Genomic DNA, 25617 nt, shown 5'->3' with positions numbered 1-25617 from the left:
TAACTGGTTTTAACTGGTTTTAATAGGTTTATACTGGCTTGAACTGGTTTACAGTGGCTTGAACTGGTTTGCACTGGTTTGAACTGGTTTGGGGTGTGGTTTATTGGGGCGCCCCTCCCCCCTCAGACCAGCTCCCCCTGCGGGGTCACCAGCGGCTCCGGGGGCACCTGGGGGGGGGAGGGGCGGGGTGGGGGAGGGGCCAGAGGGCCTCAGAGCCCCTCCCCCACCCCAGAGCGCCTGAGAGCTCCTCCCCCACCCCGGACAGTCCCATTGCCCCTCCCCCACCCTGGACTGTCCCACTGCCCCTCCCCCACCCCCAAAATCCATTGTCACGCCCCTCCCCCACCCCATGGGACTTCATTTTTTTCCTGCCCCTCCCCCCACCCCTTCAACCTTTCCCTCCCTTCCCCCACCTCCAGATCTTTTTCCGGTGCCCCTCCCCCACCCCCGCCCCTCCCCCACCCCCTCACCTCCTCGTAGCCCCCCCACGGCTCCACCTCCTCGTACAGGTGAGGCTCCGCCCCTGGGGGGGGAGGGGCGGCGGGTCAGGGCTGGGGGATGGGCACCATCCCCTCCCCCCATCCCTCCCCTCCCCCATCACTCACCCTGGGGGGGCTCCCAGGGGGCGGAGCCAACGCTGGGGGAGCCTCGGGAGCTGGGCTGGGGGTGGGGGAGGGGCGGGGGGCTGAAACCGCCCCTCCCCCGCCTCTAGAACCGCCCCTCCCCCACCCAGAAATCAGCACCCCAGACTTGCCCCTCCCCCGCCTCTAGAACCGCCCCTCCCCCACCCCGAAATCATCGCCCCAAACTTGCCCCTCCCCCGCTTCTAAAGCCGCCCCTCCCCCACCCTTAAATCCGCCCCTCCCCCACCCCAAACTCACCCTTCCCCCACCCCAAACCGCCCCTCCCCCACCCTCAAACCGCCCCTCCCCCACCTTTCCCACCGCCCCTCCCCCCCCTTACCTTGTCCGTCCCCTCCCCCTGGGGCGGGTTCCGGCCCCTCCCCCACCGGAAGTAGCCGAGCGCCGCCCCCAGCCCGGCCAGGAGGAGCCCCCCGAGCGCGCCCATCCCCCCCAGCAGGAGGGGCGGGGCCGGGGCCTCCCCCCCACCAGGGGGCGCTGCGGGCGCGGGGGGCGGGGCCTCGCGCTTGGGGGGCGGGGCCTCGGGCAGCGCTGGGGGAGGGGAGAGGCACAAACAGCACTTCCGGTCAGTTTGGTGAGCACTTCCGGTCCCTACCAGCTCCGACCCTGCCCTCCCCTCGTGCACTTCCGGGTCTGTCCCTCACTTCCGGTGCTGCCGCAACTTCCGTTTCCGGTTTTTACCCCAATGGCGCCACATCCGGTCTCACCCCAAACCATTTCCGGTTCCCCTCCCTGCACTTTCGGTTTCGCTTTGCAAACATCCGGTTCCCAAAAAGCCCCTCCCACCAAGGCACAGCTTCCGGCTGGGGACCGGAAGTCACAGTTATCACTTCCGGTGGTCATTTTGCACCAAGATCTCTGACGTCATCTCCGGGCCCCGCCCCCTTCGCCCCGCCCCCATGTCCGTACCGGAAGTGACGGCACGCAGCCGCGCGGGGGCGCTCTCCCCTCGGGCATTGCGGGCGATCACGGTGACGTCATAGGGCGTGTCCGGCCTGAGCCCGCCCAGCGTCAGCGAAAAACCGGAAGTGACGAGAGCGGCGGGCGGGGGAGGGGCGCCCGGACCTTCCGCCCTGAGGGGAGAAACCGGAAGTGAGGGGGCGGGACCGGAAGTGGGGCCGGGAAACCCTGCGCGGAGAAGGGGCGGAGCCAAAAGGACCGGAAGTGATGGATAAACCCCTTCAGTGAACCGGAAGTGTGGGTGGGCGGGGCGGAAGTGACGTCACACGCCCGGAAGTGGCCCTACCGCAGCAGGAAGTGCTGCTCCAGGCCGCCATCGAAGCCGGGCTCCCACTGCAGCCCCAGCGACGACCCCGAGGCCTCCCAGAGCCGCAGGGCCCGCGGCGGCTCCGGCCGGTCTGGGGGAGGGGAGGGGTCAGCCCAGTGCTCCCAGTAACTCCCAGTATCAGCCCAGTGAGACCCAGCGCCCTCCCAGTATAAACCAGTAACCACAAATCCCCTTTTAACCGTTCCAATTCCTCCCAGTCTCTCCAAATCACCCCCCAGGATTAACCAGTTCCGCCCAGTCCCCTCCCAGTTTCCTCCCAGTTCCTCCCAGTTTGTCCCACTGCCCTCCCAGTCCCTCCCAGTAATGCCAGTCTCCAAACCAGTATAAACCAGTAACCCCGAATTCGCTTTTAACCCTTCCAATCCCTCCCAGTCTCTCCAAATCGCTTCCCAGGATTAACCAGTCCCTCCCAGTCCTCCCAGTTTCCTCCCAGTCCCTTCCGAGTCCCCCCCAGTCTATCCCAGTCCCTATTAGTCCCCCCTAATCCCCTCCCAGTTCCCGCCCAGTCCATCCTAGTCTCTCCCAGTCCCCATCCCAGTTCTCTCCCAGTTTATCCCAGTCCCTCCCCAGTCCATCCCAGTCCCCCCAGTTTGTCCCAGCCCCACCCCCCAGCCGCAGCCGGATCCTCCTCCGGGCGCTCCCGCGCTGGTTCCGTGCCCGGCACTCGAACACTCCCACGGTTCCGTTCTGCGTCTCCCAGTTCTCCCAGTGCTCCCAGTCCGGCGGCGCCGTGGGCTGGTTGCGGTAGCGGTAGCGGGGCCGGGGGGGCCGGGGGGGCTGGGGGGGCTGGGGGGGCCGGGGGGGCTGGGGGGGCTGGGGGGGCCGGGGGGGCTGGGCCTGCAGGAAGAGGCGCCGCAGCCGCTCCCGCGCCCCCGACACGTTGGTGACCACGAGCTCCGAGCTGGTCCAGGGCCCCTCCCGCCACTGGCGCTCCTGGAACGGCGAACTGGGACCAGTACGGGGGGGGGCGGGGTCAGGATGGGGACTGGGAGGGACTGGGTTATACTGGGAGGGGACTGGAATGGACTGGGTTATACTGGGAGGGAACTGGGATGGGACTGGATTATACTGGGAGGGAACTGGGATGGACTGGAAGGGACTGGGAGGGACTGGGGGAAATGGGCAAAATCCCAATCCCCTCCCAGTGCCTCCCAGTTTATCCCAATCCCTCCCAGTGCCTCCCAGTTTATCCCAGTCCATCCCAGTTCCCTCCCATTCCTCCCAGTCCCTCACCTGAGCTCCCCCAATCCTCTCCCAGTGCCCCCAGTTCCCTCCCAGTCCCTCCCAATCCTCTCCCAGTCCCTCCCAGCCCCCCTCCAGTTTATCCCAGTCCCTCCCAGTCCCTCCCAGTCCCCCCCAGTTTATCCCACTCCCCTCCCAGTCCCTCCCAGTGCCCCCAGTGCCTCACCCGGGCTCCCCCACTCTCAAGCTCCGCCCGTTGCTCTCCCAGCTCAGCTCCACCCCCGGCACTCCCTGGGCCCGGCAGCGCAGCCGCGCTGACTCCGCCCCCTCGGCCACCAGCGCCTGCCCCTCCCCCCCCTCGGGATCCGCCTCCATCTCGGGCGGGTCTGGAAAAGGGGGGGAGGGGTCAGGGGAGGGCGCCCCCTGCTGGCCACGCCCACAATTGGCTCCTCCCCCCGTTTAGCCCCTCCCCAATCCCATAAACTCCTCCCCCTTCAGCCCCTCCCCCACTGACCACACCCCCTTTAGCCCCTCCCCTTTTCTGACTTGCCCCTCCCCCATTAACCCCACCCCATTTGGCCCCTCCCCCACCATCCCCACCCACTTTAGCCCCTCCCCTTCTGATTGGCCCCACCCCCATCAAGCCCACCTCCTTTGGCCCCTCCCCCATTAACCCATCCCGATTTAGCCCCTTCCCCCACCCCATTCGCCCCTCCCCCATTCCCATTAACCCTTCCCCCCTCACACATCACCACCAGCCACACCACGGCCCCTCCCCCATTCCCCCCAGCCCCTCCCCCACCACCTTTTCCCCTCCCCCACTCTCACAGGTCACCACCAGCCTCACGACGGCCCCTCCCCCACCCCCTTTAGCCCCTCCCCCACTCTCACAGGTCACCACCAGCCTCACGACAGCCCCTCCCCCACCCCCTTTAGCCCCTCCCCCACTCACAGGTCACCACCAGCCTCACGACCGCCCGGGCCGGGGGCGGCACCCCCGACTCCACCCGGCACTCGTAGGGACCCCCGAGCTGCCGCCGCGCCCCCGACACCCGCAGGGACCCCCCGGGGCCGCCGGGGGGCGGGGCCAGCCCGGGGGGCAGCGCCAGGGGCGACCCCGAGTCACCCTGAAGGGTTAAACAGACCCCAAATTAGCCAAAAATATCCTAAATTATCCCCAAAATATCCTAAATTATCCTAAAATAGCCCCAAATCCCCCCCCCGGGGACGGGACCAGCTCGGGGGGCAGCGCCAGGGGCGACCCCGAGTCACCCTAAAGGGTTAAACAGACCCCAAATTATCCCAAATATACCCAAAAATATCCTAAAGTAGCCCCAAAATATCCTAAATTATCCCAAAATAGCCCCAAATCCCCCCCAGGGCGGGGCCAGCTCGGGGGGCAGCGCCAGGGGGGACCCCGAGTCACCCTGAGGGGAGAGAGGGACCCGAAATTATCCCAAAATATTCCTGAAATATCCCAAAATAGCCAAAAATGTCCCCAAAATATTCCAAAATATCCCAAAATGTCCCAAAATAGCCCAAAAATATTCTTAAAATAGCTCATGAATACACCTGGGATAGCCCCAATTTAACCCTGAAATAGCCCAAAATCCCCCCAAAATCCTTCCCAGAACCCCCCAAAATCTCCCCAAAATCCTCCCCAAATCCCCTAAAATTCCCCCAAATCACCCAGGAACCCCCAGATCCCCCCCAAAATCCTCCCCAAAACCCCTCCAGGACCCCCCAAATCTCCTTCAGGACCCCCCAAATGCCCCCAGATCCCCCCAAAATCCCCCCAGGACCCCCCAAAATGCATCCAGGACCCCCCAAATCTCCCCCAAATTCCCTTCAGGACCCCCCCAGATTACCCCCAAATCCCCCCAGGAGCCCCCAGGACCCCCCCAAATCTCCTTCAGGACCCCCCAAAATCCATCAGGGACCCCCCAAACAGCCCCAAATCATCCACGACCCCCCAGACCCCCCAAAATTCCTTTAGGAACCCCCCAAATCACCCCAGGACCCCCAAAATCCCCCCAAAATCCCCCCAAAATCTGTTCAGGGCTCCTCAAGTTCCACCCAAACCCCCCAAAATCCCTCCCAGGACCCCCCAAAATCCATCCAGGACCTCCCAAACCCCCCCCAAATCCCTTCAGGACTCCCCAAAATCCCCCCAAAATCCATCCAGGACCCCCCGAACCCCCCCCCCCCAGCCCCTCCCCCCTCACCAGCCGCCCCCAGCGGACGCTCCCTGGGGGGAGGGGGCTCCCCTCGGCCTCGCACAGCAGCTGCCCCTCCCCCCCCTCGGCCACCACCACCGGGTCCGGGGCCCGCACGATGCTGGGGGGCACTGGGGGGAGGGGAGGGGGGTCAGGGGGGGCCGGGGGGAGATTTGGGGGTCCCTGGAGGGAATTTGGGGGGGGCCCAGGGGGATTTTGGGGGAATTTGGGGGATTTTGGGGGGATTTTTGGGGGGTCCTGAAGGGGATTTGTGGAGATTTGGGGGGTCCTGGGGGGATTTTTGGGGGATTTTGGGGATTTTTGGGGGGTCCTGAAGGGATTTGTGAAGATTTGGGGACCCGTGGGGAGGATTTGGGGGGTCCTGGGGGGATTTTTGGGGGGATTTTGGAGGATCTGGGGGGGATTTGGGGGAATTTGGGGGGTCCCAGGGGGATTTTGGGGGCAATTTGGGGGATTTTTGGGGGGTCCTGAAGGCATTTGTGGAGATTTGGGGGTCCCTAGGAAGAATTTGGGGGATCCTGGGGGAATTTTTAGGGGGATTTTGGAGGATTTGGGTGAATTTGGGGGGTCTCAGGGGGATTTTGGGGGAATTTGGGGGATTTTTGGGGGGTCCCAGGGGGATTTTGGGGATTTTTTTGGGGATCCTGAAAGGATTTGTGAAGATTTGGGGACCCCTGGGGAGGATTTGGGGGGTCCTGGGGGGATTTCTGGGGGGATTTTGGGGTCCCTGGAGGGAATTTGGGGGAATTTGGGGGGGTCCCAGGGGGATTTTGGGGGCAATTTGGGGGAATTTTGGGGATTTTTGGGGGGTCCTGAAGGGATTCGTGGAGATTTGGGGACCCTTGGGGAGGATTTGGGGGTCCCTGGGGGGAATTTTTGGGGAAATTTTGGGTTCCAGGAAGGGTTTGGGATTTTGACCCGATTTGGGGTTAATTTGGGATTAATTTGGGTTAATTTTGGGGGTAGCTTGGGATTAATTTGGGTTAGTCTGGGGTTTATTGGGGGTTCATTTTGGGGTCATTTTGGGGATAATTTGGGGATAATTTTGGGTTAGTTACGGGATTAATTTTGAATTAATTTGGGGTTTATTCTGGGGTTAATTTGGGGTGAATATTGAATTAATTTCAGGTTAATTTTAGGGTTAATTTGGGGATAATTTTGGGTTAAATTTGGGGGTTAATATGGAATTAATTTTGGATTAATTTGGGGTTAGTTTGGGTTAATTAGGCGTTGATTAGGGGTTGATTAAGAGTTGATTTTCGTTAATTACAGGTTAATTAGGGGATGATTGGGGGTTACTTTGGGGTTAATTAGGGGTTGATTTGGGTTAATTAGGGATTAATTAACAATTAATTAGGGGTTGATTAGGAGTTAATCAGGCATTAATTAAAGATTAATTAGGGATTAATTAGAGATTAATTAAAGGTCCCTGACCCAGCACCAGCAGTGTGACGTCAGCAGTCCCCGCCCCCTCGGCGTTGTGACACTGTGCCCGGTAGGAGGTTAATCAGGGGTTAATCAGGAGTTAATTAAGGATTAATTAGGAGTTAATTAAGGGTTAATTAAAGTTCCCTGACCCAGCACGGTGAGTGTGACGTCAGCAGTCCCCGCCCCCTCGGCGTTGTGACACCGTGCCCGGTAGGGGTTAATCAGGGGTTAATTAAGGATTAATTAGGGGTTAATTAAAGCTCCCTGACCCAGCACGGTGAGTGTGACGTCAGCAGTCCCCGCCCCCTCGGCGTTGTGGCACCGTGCCCGGTAGGGGGCGCTGTCCCCGCGGGACACGTTGGCGACGAGCAGCGAGAACCCGGGAGAGACTCGGAACCGCGGGGAGCCCGCTGGGGGCGGGGCCAGGGGAGGGGGCGGGGCCAGAGAGGGGCGGGGCCAGAGAAGGGGTGGGGTCAGGGATGGGCGGGGTCAGAGTGGGCAGGGTCAGGGATGGGCGGGGTCAGAGAGAGGGGCGGGGCCAGAGAGAGGGGCGGGGCCAGAGAAGGGGTGGGGTCAGGGATGGGCGGGGTCAGAGAGGGGGGTGGGGTTAGAGGGGCGGGGTCAGGGATGGGTGGGGCAAGAGAGAGGGGCGGGGTCAGGGAGAGGGGCGGGGCCAGGGAGAGGGGGTGGGGTTAGAGGGGCGGGGTCAGGGATGGGTGGGGCAAGAGAGAGGGGCGGGGCCAGAGAGAGGGGCGGGGCCAGAGGGGAGGGGTCAGAGAGAGAGGAGGGGTCAGGGATGGGCGGGGTCACAGGGGCGGGGCCAGAGGGAAGGGTGGGATCAGAGTGGGCGGGGCCAGAGAGAGAGGCGGGGTCAGAAAGGGGGGCAGGATCAGAGGGGGCGGGGCCAGAGGGAGGGGTCAGAGAGAGGGGCGGGGTCACAGGGGCGGGGTCAGAGGTGGGGCCAGAGAGAGTGGGCAGGGTTTGAGGGGCGGGGTCACCGGGAGGTCAGAGCTCCCACTGCCCCCAGTATGGCACCAGTACCACCCAGTAACCTCCCAGTGCTCCCGGTGTAAACCAGTAACACTAAATCCCCTCCCAATCTCCTCCCAATCCCCTCCCAGCCCCTCCCAGTTCCCTTTATCCCATTCCCAGTCACTCCCAGTTCCTCCCAATCCCCTCCCAATCCTCTCTCAGTCCCCCCAGTCGCTTCCATTCCGTCCCAGTTCCCTTTATCCCATTCCCAGTTCCTCCCAGTCCCTCCCAGTCTCCCCCAATCCCCTCCCAGTCCCCCCCAGTCGCTCCCAGTCCGTCCCAGTTCCCCCAGTACCGGGGCTGATCTCGGTGCCGCGCACGCTCCAGGTGCAGCTCTCGGGTGGGGGATGGGCGCGAACCGAGAGCTCCAGAACGGCCTCGGAACCTTCCGGAACCAGCACGGGGGAGGGGGCGCTGAGCAGGGGGGCGTCTGCACCAGTACGGACCAGTACGGACCAGTGTGAGCCAGTATGGAACAGTACAGACCAGTATAAACCAGTATGGACCAGTACGGACCAGTGTGAGCCAGTATGGAATGGTACAAACCAGTACACACTGGTATGGACTAGTACAGACCAGTATAAACCAGTATAAACCAGTATAAACTAGTGTGAACCAGTACAGACCAGTATGGACCAGTGTGAACCAATACATACCGGTATAAACCAGTACAGACTGGCATGAACTAGTACAGACCAGTATAAACCAGTATAAACCAGTCCAGACCAGTTCAGTCCCAATTCTATTCCACTAACTCCAACCCAGTTAAAACCAGTACATCCCAGTCCCCTCCCAATCCCCTTCCCAGTCCCTCCCAGTATAACCAGTATATCCCAGTATAACCAGTATACCCAGTACAAATGTCACTCACAGTGCACACGGAGCTCACGGCCACGCCCAGCCCCGTGCTCCAGTATAACCCAGTATAACCCAGTCCCTCCCAGTATAACCCAGTATAACCTGTTATATCCCACTATCTCCCAGTCCCTCCCAGTATAACCAGTATACCCAGTACCCCCAGTGACTCACGGCGCACACGGATGGTGTGGGCGGAGCTCACGGCCACGCCCAGTGCGCCGCTCCAGTATAACCCAGTATAACCCAGTTTAACCCAGTATAACCCAGTATAACCAGTATAACCCAGTATAACCCAGTATAAACCAGTACAGGTGTCACTCACGGCGCAGGCGCAGGGTGTGGGCGGAGCTCACGGCCACGCCCAGTGCGCCGCTCCAGGCCCTCCCAGTATAACCCAGTTTAACCAGTATAAGCCCAGTATAAGCCCAGTATAACCCAGTTTGACCCAGTATAACCCAGTATAACCCAGTATAACCAGTCCCTCCCAGTATAACCAGTCCCTCCCAGTCCGTCCCAGTATAAACCAGTACAGGTGTCACTCACGGCGCACACGGACGGTGTGGGCGGAGCTCACGGCCACGCCCAGCGCGCCGCTCCAGTATAACCCAGTATAACCCAGTTTAACCCAGTATAACCAGTCCCTCCCAGTATAACCAGTCCCTCCCAGTCCCAGTATAACCAGTATAACCAGTCACTCACGGCGCAGGCGCAGGGTGTGGGCGGAGCTCACGGCCACGCCCAGCGCGCCGCTCCAGTATAACCCAGTATAACCCAGTATAACCCGTTATAACCCAGTATAACCAGTCCCTCCCAGTCCCTCCCAGTATAAACCAGTACAGGTGTCACTCACGGCGCACACGGACGGTGTGGGCGGAGCTCACGGCCACGCCCAGCGCGCCGCTCCAGTATAACCCAGTATAACCCAGTATAACCAGTATAACCCGTTATATCCCAATATAACCCAGTCCCTCCCAGTATACCCAGTATAACCAGTCCCTCCCAGTCCCTCCCAGTATAAACCAGTACAGGTGTCACTCACGGCGCACACGGACGGTGTGGGCGGAGCTCACGGCCACGCCCAGCGCGCCGCTCCAGTATAACCCAGTATAACCCAGTATAACCAGTATAACCCGTTATAACCCAGTATAACCAGTCCCTCCCAGTCCCTCCCAGTATAAACCAGTACAGGTGTCACTCACGGCGCACACGGACGGTGTGGGCGGAGCTCACGGCCACGCCCAGCGCGCCGCTCCAGGCCCGGCAGGTGATTGACAGCTCGTGCAGCGACAGCGCCCCCTGCAGGAGCAGCCGTGACCCCGCCGTGACCCCGTGGGGGGCGGGGCTGGGGGGGAGGGGCTGCCCGCGCTCCCTGCGGAGACCGGGCACTGGTTATACTGGGGTGTACTGGGAGCGACTGGGGGGGGATGGGGGGGATTGGGATGGACTGGGAGGGGACTGGGATGGACTGGGAGGGGACTGGGATGGACTGGGTTATACTGGGTGCGACTGGGAGGGATTGGGATTGAACTGGGATGGACTGGGAGGGACTGGGGGGGAACTGGGAGAGACTGGGAGGAACTGGGAGCGACTGGGGGACACTGGGATAGGATTAGGTGTGGGTTTGGGGTTACTGGTTTATACTGGGAGGGGACTGGGAGGGAATTGGGAGGTTACTGGTGTCACTGGTGTGTTACAGGTGTCACTGGTGTGGTACTGGTGTTACTGGTGTGTTACTGGTTTATACTGGTGTCTATACTGGTGTCTCACGGGGCGTGGCCGGGGCGGATCCAGGTGAGCTCGGGCTCGGGGTGGGCGGGGCCGGCGCGGCAGGTGAGGCTCAGGGCGTGGCCGGGGCGCGGCTCCCGCGGGGACACCGAGATGGAGACGGACTGGGCTGGAACTGGGAGCACTGGGGGTTACTGGGAGGGACTGGGAGGGGCTCAGGGTGACCACGCCCACCTCTGGCCACACCCCCAAGGCAGCAGCGTCATCCCAGTCCCTCCCAGTTTATCCCAGTCCCTCCCAGTTTAATCCCAGTTTATCTCATTCCCCCCCAGTATATCCCAGTCCCCCCAGTCCCTCCCAGTTTATCCCAGTCCCTCCCAGTATACCCCAGTCTCACAGAGCACTCTCAGCACATCCCAGTATACCCCAGTATATCCCAGTACACCCCAGTATACCCAGTCTCACAGAGCACTCTCAGTCCCCCCCAGTCCCTCCCAGTATACCCCAGTACACCCCAGTATATCCCAGTCCCCCCAGTCTCACAGAGCACTCCCAGTACACCCCAGTACACCCCAGTTTAATCCCAGTCTCACACATGACTCTCAGCCCCCCCATTCCCTCCCAGTATATCCCAGTATATCCCAGTCTCACACATCACTCTCAGCCCCCCCAGTCCCTCCCAGTCCCTCCCAGTACACCCCAGTATATCCCAGTACATCCCAGTCCCCCCAGTCTCACAGAGCACCCTCAGCCCCCCAGTATATCCCAGTATATCCCAGTCTCACAGAGCACTCTCAGCCCTCCCATTACACCCCAGTTTGATCCCAGTCCCTCCCAGTCCCCCCAGTCTCACACATGACTCTCAGCCGCACGTCCCGGCTCCGCGCCGCCCCCGCCTCGCACCGGTCTCCCCAGTATATCCCAGTATACCCCAGTATACCCCAGTATATCCCAGTATACCCCAGTATATCCCAGTCTCACAGAGCACTGTCAGTGCTCCCCAGTCCCTCCCAGTACACCCCAGTATATCCCAGTATATCCCAGTATATCCCAGTCCCCCTAGTCTCACACATCACTCTCAGCCCCCCCAGTCCCTCCCAGTACACCCCAGTATATCCCAGTATATCCCAGTACACCCCAGAATATCCCAGTCTCACACATCACTGTCAGTGCTCCCCAGTCCCTCCCAGTACATCCCAGTCCCCCCAGTCTCACACATGACCCTCAGCCCCCCCAGTCCCTCCCAGTACACCCCAGTATATCCCAGTCTCACACATCACTCTCAGCCCCCCCAGTCCCTCCCAGTATATCCCAGTCTCACAGAGCACTCTCAGCCCTCCCATTACACCCCAGTTTGATCCCAGTCCCTCCCAGTATATCCCAGTCCCCCCAGTCTCACACATGACCCTCAGCCGCACGTCCCGGCTCCGCGCCACCCCCGCCTCGCACCGGTCTCCCCAGTATATCCCAGTATATCCCAGTATCATACCCCAGTATATCCCAGTCTCACACATCACTCTCAGCCCCCCCAGTCCCTCCCAGTCCCTCCCAGTATATCCCAGTCCTCCCAGTCTCACACATGACCCTCAGCCCCCCCAGTCCCTCCCAGTATACCCCAGTATATCCCAGTATATCCCAGTCTCACACATCACTCTCAGCCCCTCCCAGTCCCTCCCAGTCCCTCCCAGTCCCTCCCAGTCTCACAGAGCACCCTCAGCCGCACGTCCCGGCTCCGCGCCGCCCCTGCCTCGCACCGGTCTCCCCAGTATATCCCAGTATATCCCAGTATATCCCAGTCTCACACATGACTCTCAGCCCCCCTCAGTCCCTCCCAGTCCATCCCAGTACATCCCAGTCCCCCCAGTCTCACACATGACCCTCAGCCGCACGTCCCGGCTCCGCGCCGCCCCCGCCTCGCACCGGTAGGGGGCGCTGTTGTCGCTGGGCGTGGCCACGAGCGGCAGCGCCCGCGAGGTCACGTGACCCGAGCGGCTCTGCGGGGGCGCGTCCGGCACGGGGCGCCCGTCCTGGGGGCGGGGCTTGAGCTGGGGGGACTGGGGGGGACTGGGAGGGGACTGGGAGGGACTGGGATAAACTGGGAGGGGATTGGGGGGGACTGGGAGGGACTGGGAGAGACTGGGAGGGGATTGGGAGGGACTGGGAGGGACTGGGGGGGACTGGGGGGGACTGGGATAAACTGGGAGGGGATTGGGGAGGGGATTGGGAGGGACTGGGAGGGACTGGGAGGGGATTGGGAGGGACTGGGATAAACTGGGAGGGACTGGGAGGGACTGGGAGAGACTGGGAGGGGATTGGGAGGGACTGGGAGGGACTGGGAGGGACTGGGAGGGACTGGGAGGGACTGGGAGGGAATGGGAGGGACTGGGATGGAACTGCAGGGGACTGGGGGGGACTGGGAGGGATGGGGATTAAACTGGGAGGGACTGGGACAAACTGGGAGGGACTGGGATAAACTGGGGGGGACTGGGAGGGACTGGGATAAACTGGGAGGGACTGGGAGGGAACTGGGATGGACTGGGAGACACTGGGAGGGACTGGGAGGGGATTGGCTGGGACTGGGAGGGGATTTGGGGTTACTGGTTTATACTGGTTTATACTGGTTTGGCGTTACTGGGAGGGGATTGGGGGAATTTTTGAGAATTTCTTGGACATTTTTGGGGCATTTTTTTGGGATAATTTTGGGTTAATTTTTGGGGATTTTTTTGGGAAAATTTTGTGAATATTTTTGGGACACTTTCGGGACATTTTTGGAGTTTTTTGGGAACATTTTTGGGAATTTTTTTGGGACATTTTTAGGGACAATTTTGAGATAATTTTTGGGATTGTTTGGAATTTTTGGGGGATTTTTTTGGGGATATTTTGAGGATATTTTGGGGATTCTTTGAGGACACTTTTTGGATCATTTTTGGGACATTTTGGGGCGCACTCACCTTGGTCCAGGTGAGTTTGGGCGCCGGGTGCCCCCCCCCGGGCGTGGCACAGCAGCCGCAGCCCCTCCCCCACCCGGAAGGTGGCGTTGGGGGGCGGGGCCTCGACCCAGAGCGCCTGGGGCGGGTCTGGGGGCGGGGCCAGAGCGGGACACGCCCCCAGTTAACGGGACACGCCCCCAGTTACAGGGACACGCCCCCAGTTAAAGGGACACGCCCCCAGTTACAGGGACACGCCCCCAGTTACAGGGACACGCCCCCAGTTACAGGGACACGCCCCCAGTTAAAGGGACACGCCCCCAGTTACAGGGACACGCCCCCAGTTACAGGGACACGCCCCCAGTTAAAGGGACACGCCCCCAGTTACAGGGACACGCCCCCAGTTAAAGGGACACGCCCCCAGTTAACGGGACACGCCCCCAGTTACAGGGACACGCCCCCAGTTACAGGGACACGCCCCCAGTTAAAGGGACACGCCCCCAGTTACAGGGACACGCCCCCAGTTACAGGGACACGCCCCCAGTTACAGGGACACGCCCCCAGTTAAAGGGACACGCCCCCAGTTACAGGGACACGCCCCCAGTTACAGGGACACGCCCCCAGTTACAGGGACACGCCCCCAGTTAAAGGGACACGCCCACAGTTACAGGGACACGCCCCCAGTTAAAGGGACACGCCCCCAGTTACAGGGACACGCCCCCAGTTAAAGGGACACGCCCCCAGTTACAGGGACACGCCCCCAGTTACAGGGACACGCCCCCAGTTAAAGGGACACGCCCCCAGTTACAGGGACACGCCCCCAGTTAAAGGGACACGCCCCCAGTTACAGGGACACGCCCCCAGTTAAAGGGACACGCCCCCAGTTACAGGGACACGCCCCCAGTTACAGGGACACGCCCCCAGTGAAAGGGACACGCCCCCAGTTACAGGGACACGCCCCCAGTTAAAGGGACACGCCCACAGTTACAGGGACACGCCCACAGTTAACGGGACACGCCCCCAGTTAACGGGACACGCCCCCAGTTACAGGGACACGCCCCCAGTTAAAGGAACAGCTCCCCAGTCCCTCCCAGTTCATCCCAGTTCCTCCAAATCCCCTCCCAGTGCTCCAAGTTCAATCCCAGTGTCTCCCAGTTTGATCCCACTTCAATCCCAGTCCATCCCAATCCCTTCCCAGTCCCTCCCAATCCCTTCCCAGTTCCCTCCCAGTCCCCATTCCCAGTCCCCCCCCAGTCCCTCCCAGTCCCTCCCAGTCCCTCCCAGTTTATCCCAGTTCCCGGCGCACTCACGGCTCACGCTGACCGTCACGCTCACGCTCCGTGTCCCCACCCCGGGGGTCTCGGCCTCGCACACCAGGGCGGCGCCGTGGAGCTGCACCCGCCCCCGCAGCGTCACGTTGGACACGGCCCCGCCCCCCTGGGGTCACACGGGGGTCACAGGGGTCACCCGGGGTCACGGGGTCACTCGGGGTCACACGGGGTCATGGGGTCACCCGGGGCCATGGGGGTCACCCAGGGTTACTCAGGGACAGTCAGGGTCACTCAGGGGTCACCCAGGGTCACCCAGGGGTCACTCAGGGTCACACGGGGTCATGGGGTCACCCAGGGTCACTCAGGTGTCAGGGGGTCACCCGGGGTCATGTGGGGTCATGTGGGCATCACTCGAGGTCAAGGGGTCAGTCAGGGTCACTCAGGGTCACCCGGGGTCAAGGGGTCACCCAAGGTCACTCAGGGGTCATGGGGTCACTCGGGGTCATGGGATCACTCAGGGTCATTTAGGGGTCACTCAGGGGTCAGGGGGTCACCCGGGAGCCACCTGGGGTCAGTCAGGGTCACTAAAGGTCATGGGGTCACTTGCAGGTCATGAGGTCACTTGGGGACAGTCAGGGTCACTCAGGGGTCATGGGGTCACCCGGGGGTCACTCAGGGGTCATGGGGTCACTCGGGGGTCACTCAGGGCCACCTCCCAGTACAAACCAGTGCCTTCCAATCCCCTCCCAGCCCCTCCCAGTTTGCCCAGTTCCCCCCCAAGTCCCTCCCTGCGTGCCCAGTTTGCCCAGTTCCCCCCCAGTTCCCCCCCAATCCCCACCCAGTTCATCCCAGTTCCTCCCAGTTTATCCCAGTCCCCTCCCAATTCATCCCAGTCCCTCCCAGTCCTTCCCAGTCGCGCCCAGTTCCCTCCCAGTCCCTCCCAGTCTCTTCCAGTCCCTCCCAATTCCCTCCCAGTTCCTCCCAATTCCCTCCCAGTGCCTCCCAATTCCCTCCCAGTCCCACGCAATCCCCTCCCAGTCCCTCCCAGTCCCTCCCAGTCCCCTCCCAGTCGCTCCCAGTCGCTCCCAGTCGCTCCCAGTCCCTCCCAGTTCCCTCCCAGTCCCACGCAATCCCCTCCCAGTCCCCTCCCAGTCCCCCCCAGTCACTCCCAGTCCCACCCAATCCCCTCCCAGTCGCTCCCAGTCCCCCCCAGTCCCTCCCAGTCCCCTCCCAGTCGCTCCCAGTGGCTCCCAGTCCCTTACTGGTGCGGCCCCCTCGCTGCTGGCCCGCAGCTCGCTGCCCCCCAGCCACCAGCGCAGCCGCACTGGGGGGTTACTGGGAGCACTGGTGCAGCTCAGCGCCGCCTCCCCGTCCAGGGGCACCGCGCCCGAGCCCTGCAGGGTCAGCTCCGCGGGGCCGTCTGACCAGTACGGACCAGTACGGACCAGTATGAGCCAGTATGGAGTGGTACGGACCAGTACAAACCAGTACGGACCAGTATGAGCCAGTATGGAGTGGTATGGACCAGTATAAACCAGTATAGATCAATACTGGCCAGTATGGCCCAGTATAGGTTAGTATGGGTCAGTAAGGTCTGACCAGTACAAACCAGTATGAGCCAGTATGGACCGGTACGGACCAGTACAAACCAGTACGGACCAGTATAGACCAGTACAGATCAATACTAACCAGTATGGCCCAGTATAGGTTAGCATGGGTCAGTAAGGTCTGACCAGTACAAACCAGTATGGACCAGTACGAACCAGTATAAACCAGTATGGACCAGTATAAACCAGTACGGACCAGTATAGACCAATACAGATCAATACTAACCAGTATGGCCCAGTATAGGTTAGCATGGATCAGTAAGGTCTGACCAGTACAAACCAGTATGAACCGGTACGGACCAGTACAAACCAGTATGGACCGGTATGGACCAGTACAAACCAGTATGGACCGGTATGAACCAGTATAAACCAGTATGGACCAGTATAAACCAGTATGGACCGGTATGAACCAGTATAAACCAGTACGGAGTGATATGGACCAGTATAAACCAGGATGGACCAGTACAGACCAGTACAGATCAATACTGACCAGTATGGCCCAGTATAGATTAATATGGGTCAGTACAGTCAGGCCAGCACACACCAGTACGGACCAGTATGGACCAGTATGAACCAGTCTAGATCAGTATGGACCAATATAGACCAGTACAGACCAGTATAAACCAGTATAAACCAGTACAGACCCATATACACCAGTATAAGCCAGTAAAGAACAATACAGACTGGTACGGACTGGTACAGACCAGTACAAACCAGTACAGACCCGTTTAACCAGTCGGGATTGATACGGACTGGTATAGACCAGTATAAACCAGTATAAACCAGTATATCCCAATCACCCCAGTCCCTCCCAGTCCCGCCCACATTCTGCCCAGTTTATCCCAGTTCCCTCCCAGTATATCCCAGTCCATCCCAGTCCCCTCCCAGTCCATCCCAGTCCCTCCCAGTTCAATCCCAGTCCCTCCCAGTTCCCTCTCAGTTCCATCCCAGTCCCTCCCAGTATATCCCAGTTCCCTTCTAGTCCTCTCCCAGTCCCTCTCAGTTCCTCCCAGTATATCCCAGTCCCTCCCAGTCCCTCCCAGTCCCTCCCAGTCCCTCCCAGTTCCCTCCCAGTCCACCCTAGACCATCTCCCAGTCCCTCCCAGTATATCCCAGTCCCTCCCAGTCCCTCCCAGTCCCTCACACGTCACTCGCAGCCTGACGCTGGTGCTGGCCCCGCCCCCCGGAAGTGACGTCACGGCGCGGCAGCGCAGGGTGGCGCCATCGTCCTGGGGGGCGGGGCTGAGCACGAGGCGGCTCCGGGCCCCGCCCCCCGCCAGCTCCGACCACGCCCCCGGCAGCGCGCGCCCGTCCTGGGGTCACCGAGAGGTCACCCAGTAACTCCCAGTAACGCCCAGTTCCATCCCAGTAACATCCCAGTAACGCCCAGTTCCATCCCAGGAACACCCAGTTCCATCCCAGTAACATCCCAGTAACGCCCAGTTCCATCCCAGTAACTCCCAGTTCCATCCCAGGAACACCCAGTTCCATCCCAGTAACTCCCAGTTCCATCCCAGGAACACCCAGTTCCATCCCAGTTCCATCCCAGTAACGCCCAGTAACGCCCAGTTCCATCCCAGTAACTCCCAGTTCCATCCCAGTTCCATCTCAGTAACACCCAGTTCCATCCCAGTATAACCCCAGTTCATCCCAGTTCCATCCCAGTAACCCCAGTTCATCCCAGTTCCATCCCAGTAACGCCCAGTTCCATCCCAGTAACTCCCAGTAACTCCCAGTTCCATCCCAGTAACGCCCAGTTCCATCCCAGGAACACCCAGTTCCATCCCAGTTCCATCCCAGTAACATCCCAGTAACGCTCAGTTCCATCCCAGTTCCATCCCAGTAACTCCCAGTTCCATCCCAGTAGCGCCCAGTTTATGCCAGTAACATCCCAGTTTGCTCCCAGTACTCCAAGTCTGATCCCAGTCTGTCCCAGTTTATCCCAGTTTGATCCCAGTCCCCCCCAAGTTCCCTCCCAGTCCCCCCCACGTTTAATCCCAGTCCCTCCCAGTACACCCAGTACCTTGTCCCAGTCCCTCCCACTCCCTCCCAGTACAAACCAGTCCCTTCCAGTCCCCCCAGTACCTTGTCCCAGTCCCCCCAGTCCCTCCCAGTGCCCCCAGTACCTTGTCCCAGTGCCCCCCAGTCCCTCCCAGTTCTCCCAGTACCTTGTCCCAGTGCAGACTGGGCGCCGGCCGCCCGCGGCTCTCGCAGAGCAGCTGCAGCTCCTCCCCCGCCCGGACCAGCGGCGGCAGCCCCTGGATACTGGGAGCACTGGGAGGGACTGGGAGGGACTGGGTTAGACTGGGATCAAACTGGGAGCACTGGGAGGGACTGGGAGGGGATCGGGGGGGACTGGGATCAAACTGGGATCAAACTGGGAGGGACTGGGAGGGACTGGGGTAGACTGGGATCAGACTGGGAGCGACTGGGAGGGACTGGGAGGGACTGGGGTCAGACTGGGATCAAACTGGGAGCACTGGGAGGGACTGGGAGGGGATTGGGGGGGACTGGGATCAAACTGGGAGCACTGGGAGGGACTGGGAGGGGGTTGGGGGGGACTGGGATCAAACTGGGATCATAACTGGGAGCACTGGGAGGGACTGGGATCAAACTGGGAGGGACTGGGTTAGACTGGGATCAAACTGGGAGCACTGGGAGGGACTGGGAGGGACTGGGAGGGAACTGGTTTATACTGGGATGGACTGGGGTTAAACTGGGATAAACTGGGAGGGACTGGGAGGGAATTTGGGATTTTTGGGGTTCCGGGATCATTTCAGGCGATTTTTGGGAAATTTTGGGGAAATTTTGGGGAATTTTGGGGGATTTTGGGAAATTTTTTTTTTTTTTTTGACATTTCAGGATATTTTGGGATATTTCCAAAGAAAATTTCAGGCGATTTTTGGGATATTTTTGGGAAAGTTTTGGGATAATTCTGGGACATTTTGGGATATTCTGGGATACTTTTCGGGGGGGTTATTATGGGATGTCGGTCACTCGCCCGCCATGTCCAGCTGCAGTTCAGGGTCAGTTTTGGGATATTTGGGGATAATTTGGGATATTTGGGGATTTTTGGGGTAATTTGGGATATTTTGGATATTTTGGGATATTTTAGGTGATTTGGGATGTATTTTGGTAGTTATTATGGGATGTTGGTCACTCACCAGCGATGTCCAGCCTCAGCTTGGGTCAGTTTTGGGTCAGTTTGGGGGATATTTAGGGGTCGGTTTTGGGGTATTTTGGGATATTTTAGATAATTCAGGATATATTTTGGTGTATATTATGGGATGTTGGTCACTCACCCGCCATGTCCAGCCTCAGCTCGGGTCAGTTTGGGTTATTTGGGGATATTTTTGAGATATTTTTGGGGATTTTAGGGATATTTTAGGTTATTATGGGTTATTTTGGGGTTATTTTGAGTTATTTTGGATAATTTAGGATTATTTTGGTGTATATTATGGGATGTTGGTCACTCACCCGCCATGTCCAGCCTCAGCTCGGGTCAGTTTGGGATATTTGGGGATATTTTTGTGAAATTTTTGGATATTTTGGGTTATTTGGGATATTTTTGGGGTTATTTTGGGGTATTTTGGGTCAGTTTGGGATATTTTAGATAATTCAGGATATTTTTGGGTGGTTATTATGGGATGTTGGTCACTCACCAGCGATGTCCAGCCTCAGCTCGGCCTCGGCCGGCGCCGCCCCGGCCGCGTTTGAGGCCGAACAGACGAGAGAGAGCCCGTGGTGAGCAGGGCCAGGAGTGAGCCTGGGAGGGACTGGGTCAGACTGGGACGGACTGGGAGCGACTGGGAGGGAACTGGGTCAGACTGGGAGGGACTGGGAGCGACTGGGAGGGACTGGGATGAACTGGGAGGGAACTGGGAGGGACTGGGATGAACTGGGCGGGGACTGGGAGGGACTGGGAGGGAACTGGGAGGGACTGGGGGGGACTAGGACAGACTGGGATGGACTGGGAGGGACTGGGATCAAACTGGGACCAAAGTGGGAGGGACTGGAGAACAACCTGGGGCCAAACTGGTACCAAACTGGGACAAACTGGGACCAAACTGGGAGGGAACTGGGATCAAACTGGAGATTCTGGGAGAAACTGGGATGAAACTGGGGATAATGGGAGGGACTGGGATGGACTGGGAGGGAACTGGGAGGGACTGGGAGGGAACTGGGATCAAACTGGGACCAAATTGGGGATAATGGGACAAACTGGGATCAAACTGGTCTGTACTGTTCTACCCTGGTCCATACTGGTCCATACTGGACCCTACTGGTTTATACTGGTCCCTACTGGTCCATACTGGTTTATACTGGTTTATACTGGTCCATACTGGTGCTCACCTGGCCGTGGCCTCGCTCGAGCTCAGTTTCGGGTGCGACCCCTCGAACACTCGGGTGGAGACGTCGGGAAGGGGCTGCTCCCCTGGGACCCCAAAATCAGCCAAAATCACCCCAAAATTATCCAAAAATACCCAAAATCATCCAAAATCAGCCAAAATTATCCAAAAATACCCAAAATCAGCCAAAATCAGCCCCAAAAACCGCCCCAAACTCACCCCAAAATTGCTGAAAAATCACCCAACACTGAGCCCCAAAATGAGCCCCAAAATCAACAAAAATCACCCCAAAATCAGCCCCCAAATTATCCAAAATCGGCCCCAAAATTGGCTCAAAATCAGCCCCAAAATCAGCCCAGAAATTGCTCAAGATCAACCCCAAATTGCCCCAAAATTAATTTAAAAATTGCCAAAAATCGCCCCAAAATCAGACCCAAAACTGCTGAAAAATCGCCCCAGATTGAGCCCCAAAATCATCCGAAAATCATCCGAAAATCAGCCCCAAAATCGGCCCAAATTAGCCCCAAAATCGGCCCCAAAATTTTACAAAATCAGCCAAAAATACCCAAAAATGCCCAAGAATCAGCCCCAAATTAACCAAAATCAGCTCAAAATTATCCAAAATCAGCCCCAAATCCACCCAAAATCCCCCAAAATTCCTCGAAATCTCCCAAAATCGCTCTGAAATCAACCCAAAATGGGCCCAAAATTTCCAAAAATCACCTAAAATGGCCCCAGAATTCTCTCAGATCCCAAATCGACCCAAACCTCCCCAAAATCTCCCAGAACTCCCCAAAATCTCCCAGAATTCCCCAAAATCTCCCAAAATTCCCCAAAATCTCCCAAAATTCCCCCAAAATCTCCCAGAATTCCCCAAAATCTCCCAGAATCCCCCAAAATCTCCCAAAATTCCCCCAAAATTCCCCCAAATCTCCCCAAATTGCCGCCAGATCCACCCAAAACTTCCCCAAAATTCACAAAAATCGACCCAAATCGGCCCCGAAATTCCACGAAAATCCCTCAAACCGCCCAGATCAGCCCAAAAACCTCCCAAATTCTCCCAAAATTCCCCAAAATGTCCCAAAATCCCCCAAATTCTCACCCAGGCGCAGCTCCAGGTGGGGGGCGGGGCGCGCGTCCCGCGCTCGGCACCGAACCTGAACCTCGGCCCCGCCCACCAGGGGAAGCTCCGCCCCCTCCAGCAGCTCCAGCTGGGGCGGACTGGGGGGAACTGGGAGGGACTGGGAGTCACTGGGAGGGACTGGGAGGGAACTGGGATGGACTGGGAGTCACTGGGATCAAACTGGGATGGACTGGGAGTCACTGGGATCAAACTGGGATGGACTGGGGGGAACTGGGAGGGACTGGGAGGGACCTGGGGGGAACTGGGAGGGACTGGGAGTCACTGGGAGGAACTGGGAGAGACTGGGATCAAACTGGGATGGACTGGGAGGGACTGGGAGTCACTGGGAGGGACTGGGATCAAACTGGGAGGGACTGGGGGGAACTGGGAATGGGACTGGGAGTCACTGGGAGGAACTGGGATCAAACTGGGAGGGACTGGGAGGGAACTGGTTTATACTGGGAAATGATCCCGAATCCACCCAAATCTCCCAAAATTCCACCCCCCGAAATTCCTTAGACCCGCCCAAAACCCCCCTGGGATCTTCCAGTCCCTCCCAGTATGAACCAGTCCACCCCAGTTCTCTCCCAGTTCCCTCCCAGTCCATCCCAGTCCACCCCAGTTCCCTCCCAGTCCCTCCCGGTTCCCTTTATCCCATTCCCAGTCCCTCCCAGTTCCCTCCCAGTCACTCCCAGTTCCCTCCCAGTCGCTCCCAGTCCCTCCCAGTTCCCTTTATCCCATTCCCAGTTCCCTCCCAGTCCCTCCCAGTCCCTCCCAGTTCCCTCCCAGTCCCTCCCAGTCTCTCCCAGTCCCTCCCAGTCCCTCCCAGTCCCTCCCAGTCTCTCCCAGTCGCTCCCAGTCGCTCCCAGTTTACCCAGCACGCTGAGCTGGGCGGGCCGCGAGGCGCGGGTCCCGTTCCCCTCCCCCGCCTGGCAGGTGAACACGTCATCGTCCTCGAGCGCCACCGGCCGGATGCGCAGGTGCTGCTCACCTGGGGGCGGGGCCACGGATCGCCCGAAATCACCCAAAAATATCCAAAAATCACCCAAAATAATCACCCCAAAATATCACCCAAAATCACCCCAAAAATCACCCAAAAATCACCCAAAAATCACTCCGAAATCGGCCAAAATCACCCCAAAATATCACCCAAAAATATCACCCAAAAATCACCCCAAATCACCCCAAAATCACCCAAAATATCACCCGAAATCCACCCAAAATCACCCAAAAATCACCCAAAAAATCCCCAAAAATATCACCCCAAAAATCACCCCAAAAATCACCCAAAATATCACCCAAAAAATCACCAAAAATGTCCAAAAAACTGGCACCAAAAATGGCAAAAAATCTCCCAAAATCACCCAAAAAACGGCACAAAAAATCACCCAAAAATCACCCAAACATCTCCCCAAAAATCACCCTAATAATCACCCAAAAATCATCTCCTGTTACCCCCAAAATCACCCAAAAATCACCCGAAATCGGCACCAAAATCACCCAAAAATCACCCAAACATCTCCCCAAAAATCACCCCAAAAATCACCAAAAATGTCCAAAAAACTGGCACCAAAAATGGCAAAAAATCTCCCAAAATCACCCAAAAAACGGCACAAAAAATCACCCCAAAAAACGGCACCAGAAATCGCCCAAAAATCACCCAAAATCGGCACCAAAATCACCCAAAAATCACCCAAAAGTCACCCCAAATCACCCCAAAAATCACCCAAAACACCCCAAAAATAACCCAAAAATCACCCAAAAATCACCAAAAATGTCCAAAAAACTGGCACCAAAAATGGCAAAAAATCTCCCAAAATCACCCAAAAAACGGCACAAAAAATCACCCAAAAATCACCCAAAATTCCCCCAAAAATCACCCCAAAAATCACCCGAAATCACCCAAAAATCACCCAAAGATCACCCAAAAATCACCCAAAAATCACCTGAAATCGACACCAAAAATCACCCAAAATTCACCCCAAAATTGGCACAAAATTGGAACAAAATCACCCCAAAATATCACCCAAAAATTGGCACAAAAACTGTCACAAATCCCCCCAAAATCCCCCAAAATTCCTCCAAAATCAACCCCCATTTACGGCCCCGCCCCTTTAGAGCCCCGCCCCTTTAGAGCCCCGCCCCTTTAGAGCCCCGCCCCCTTTATAGCCCCGCCCCTTTTATAACGCCGCCCCTTTGGCCCCGCCCCCTTTAGATCCTCGCCCTCTTTATAGCCCCGCCCCCTTTATAGCCCCGCCCCTTTAGAGCCCTGCCCCTTTTAGAGCCCCTCCCCATGGGCCCCACCCTTTTGGCCCCGCCCCCTTTAGAGCCCCGTCCCTTTGGCCCCGCCCCCTTTGGCCCCGCCCCCTTAGAGCCCCGCCCCTTTAGCGCCCCGCCCCTTTTAACGCCCCGCCCCTTTTAGCGCCCCACCCCTTGGCCCCGCCCCCTTTATAGCCCCGCCCCATTAGAGCCCCGCCCCCTTTGGCCCCACCCCCTTTAGGGCCCCGCCCCTTTTCCCTCACCCCATTGGCCCCACCCTTTGGCCCCGCCCCCTTTGGCCCCGCCCCCTTTGGCCCCGCCCCCTTTGGCCCCGCCCACCTCTGGCGCTGTCCCCGCCCACTCGGTACCGCGGGTGCGCGCGGGTGGGCGGGGCCCCGAGCAGGAGCCCCCCCCGCGCCCACTGCAGGGCCACGCCCACCCGCGCGCGGCAGCGAAGCTCCGCCCCCGCGCCCAGCGCCGCGCTCTGATTGGCCGGTTCCTCCAGGAACGGGGAGCCTGGGGGGGAGCAACTGACCCCTGAGTGACCCCTGACCCCTGGGTGACCCCGAGTGACCCCCGACTGACCCTGAGTGACCCCTGACTGACCCCATCACCCCAGAGTGACCCCCCAGTGACCCCCGAGTGACCCTGAGTGACCAATGAGTGACCCCTGAGTGACCCCTGACCCCCGAGTGACCCCCGAGTGACCCCCGACTGACCCTGAGTGACCCCCGAGTGACCCCTAAGTGACAATTGAATGACCCCCAAGTGACCCCTGACCCCTGAGTGACCCTGAGTGACCTTGAGTGATCAACTGACCTTTGAATGACCAATGAGTGACCCGAGTGAACCCTCAGTGACCTCTGACCCTGAGTGACCCCTCAGTGACCCCCACTGACCCCTGAGTGACCCCTGAGTGACCTCTGACCTTTGCCCCCGATGACCACCAGCGCCAGCACCACCTGTCCGGGGGGGGTCAAAGGTCAAACCCAAAAAAACTCAAACCCCAAAATTCCCCCCAAATCCTCCCAGGACCCCCCAGATTTCCAAAATTCCCCCAAAATTCTCCCAGGACCCCCCAAAATCCCTCAGGATCCCCCCAAATTTTTCCAGGACCCCCCAAAATCTCCCAAAATTCTCCCAAATTCCCCCCCAGGACCCCCAAAATTCCCCCAATTTTTCCTCCAAACCCCTAAAAGAATCCCCAAAATTCTCCCCCAATTCCCCCAAATTTCCCCTAAAACTCCTCAGGAACCCCCAAAATCCCCCAGGACCCCCAAAATTCCCCCGAATTCCCCCCAGACCCACCCCAGGACCCCCCAAATTACCCCAAATTCATCCAGGCCCCCCAAAATTCTCCCCAAAATTTCCCCAGGAACAAAAATTTCCCCCAAATTCTCCCCAAGCCCCTCCAGGACCCCCAAAATTCCCCAAAATCTCTCCAGGACCCCCCAAAATTCCCCTAAAACTCCTCGGGACCCCCCCAAATTTCCCTCAGGACCCCTCAAAATTTCCCCAATTTTCCCCAAGACCCCCCAAAATTGCCCCAAATTCCCCCAGGAGCCCCAAAATCCCCCTCAGGACCCCCCAAAATTCCCCCAAAATCCCCGCCCCTCCCCCACTCACCCAGCCGAGCCCCTCCCCCATCCCCGCTGCGGCTCCCGAGCGGATTTTGGGGGGGCGGGACCCC

General features: G+C 58.9%; 2 protein-coding genes across 2 annotated transcripts in view; one reads left to right on the top strand and one right to left on the bottom strand.

The window, feature by feature from the left end:
- Positions 1–20377, top strand: part of RBM42 (RNA binding motif protein 42) — a 31289-nt gene extending 10912 nt beyond the window's left edge. Inside the window, 1 exon segment of the mRNA XM_056510442.1 lies at positions 20302–20377. The gene's annotated coding sequence lies outside the window, so the exon portion shown is untranslated.
- On the bottom strand, positions 61–25617 carry NPHS1 (NPHS1 adhesion molecule, nephrin). Its single transcript, XM_056510070.1, has 26 exons — positions 25554–25617; positions 24856–24889; positions 24267–24443; positions 22543–22659; positions 21648–21776; positions 20550–20631; positions 19859–19962; positions 18365–18480; positions 17341–17509; positions 15852–16009; positions 14629–14755; positions 13343–13468; positions 10434–10566; positions 9866–10035; positions 8104–8238; positions 7046–7186; positions 5337–5458; positions 4064–4238; positions 3338–3497; positions 2535–2875; positions 1888–1999; positions 1551–1714; positions 964–1172; positions 606–660; positions 471–523; positions 61–167 (listed from the first exon to the last, which is right to left on the bottom strand). The coding sequence occupies exons 1-26, from the start codon at positions 25572–25574 to the stop codon at positions 123–125; spliced, it is 3375 nt and encodes a 1124-aa protein (XP_056366045.1). The 5' UTR covers positions 25575–25617; the 3' UTR covers positions 61–122.

The sequence above is a fragment of the Oenanthe melanoleuca genome, chromosome 25, assembly GCF_029582105.1.
Source record: "Oenanthe melanoleuca isolate GR-GAL-2019-014 chromosome 25, OMel1.0, whole genome shotgun sequence".
NCBI classification, from domain to species: domain Eukaryota; kingdom Metazoa; phylum Chordata; class Aves; order Passeriformes; family Muscicapidae; genus Oenanthe; species Oenanthe melanoleuca.
Note: the sequence above shows the minus strand (reverse complement) of the source record. Positions and strands in the feature narration are given on the sequence as shown.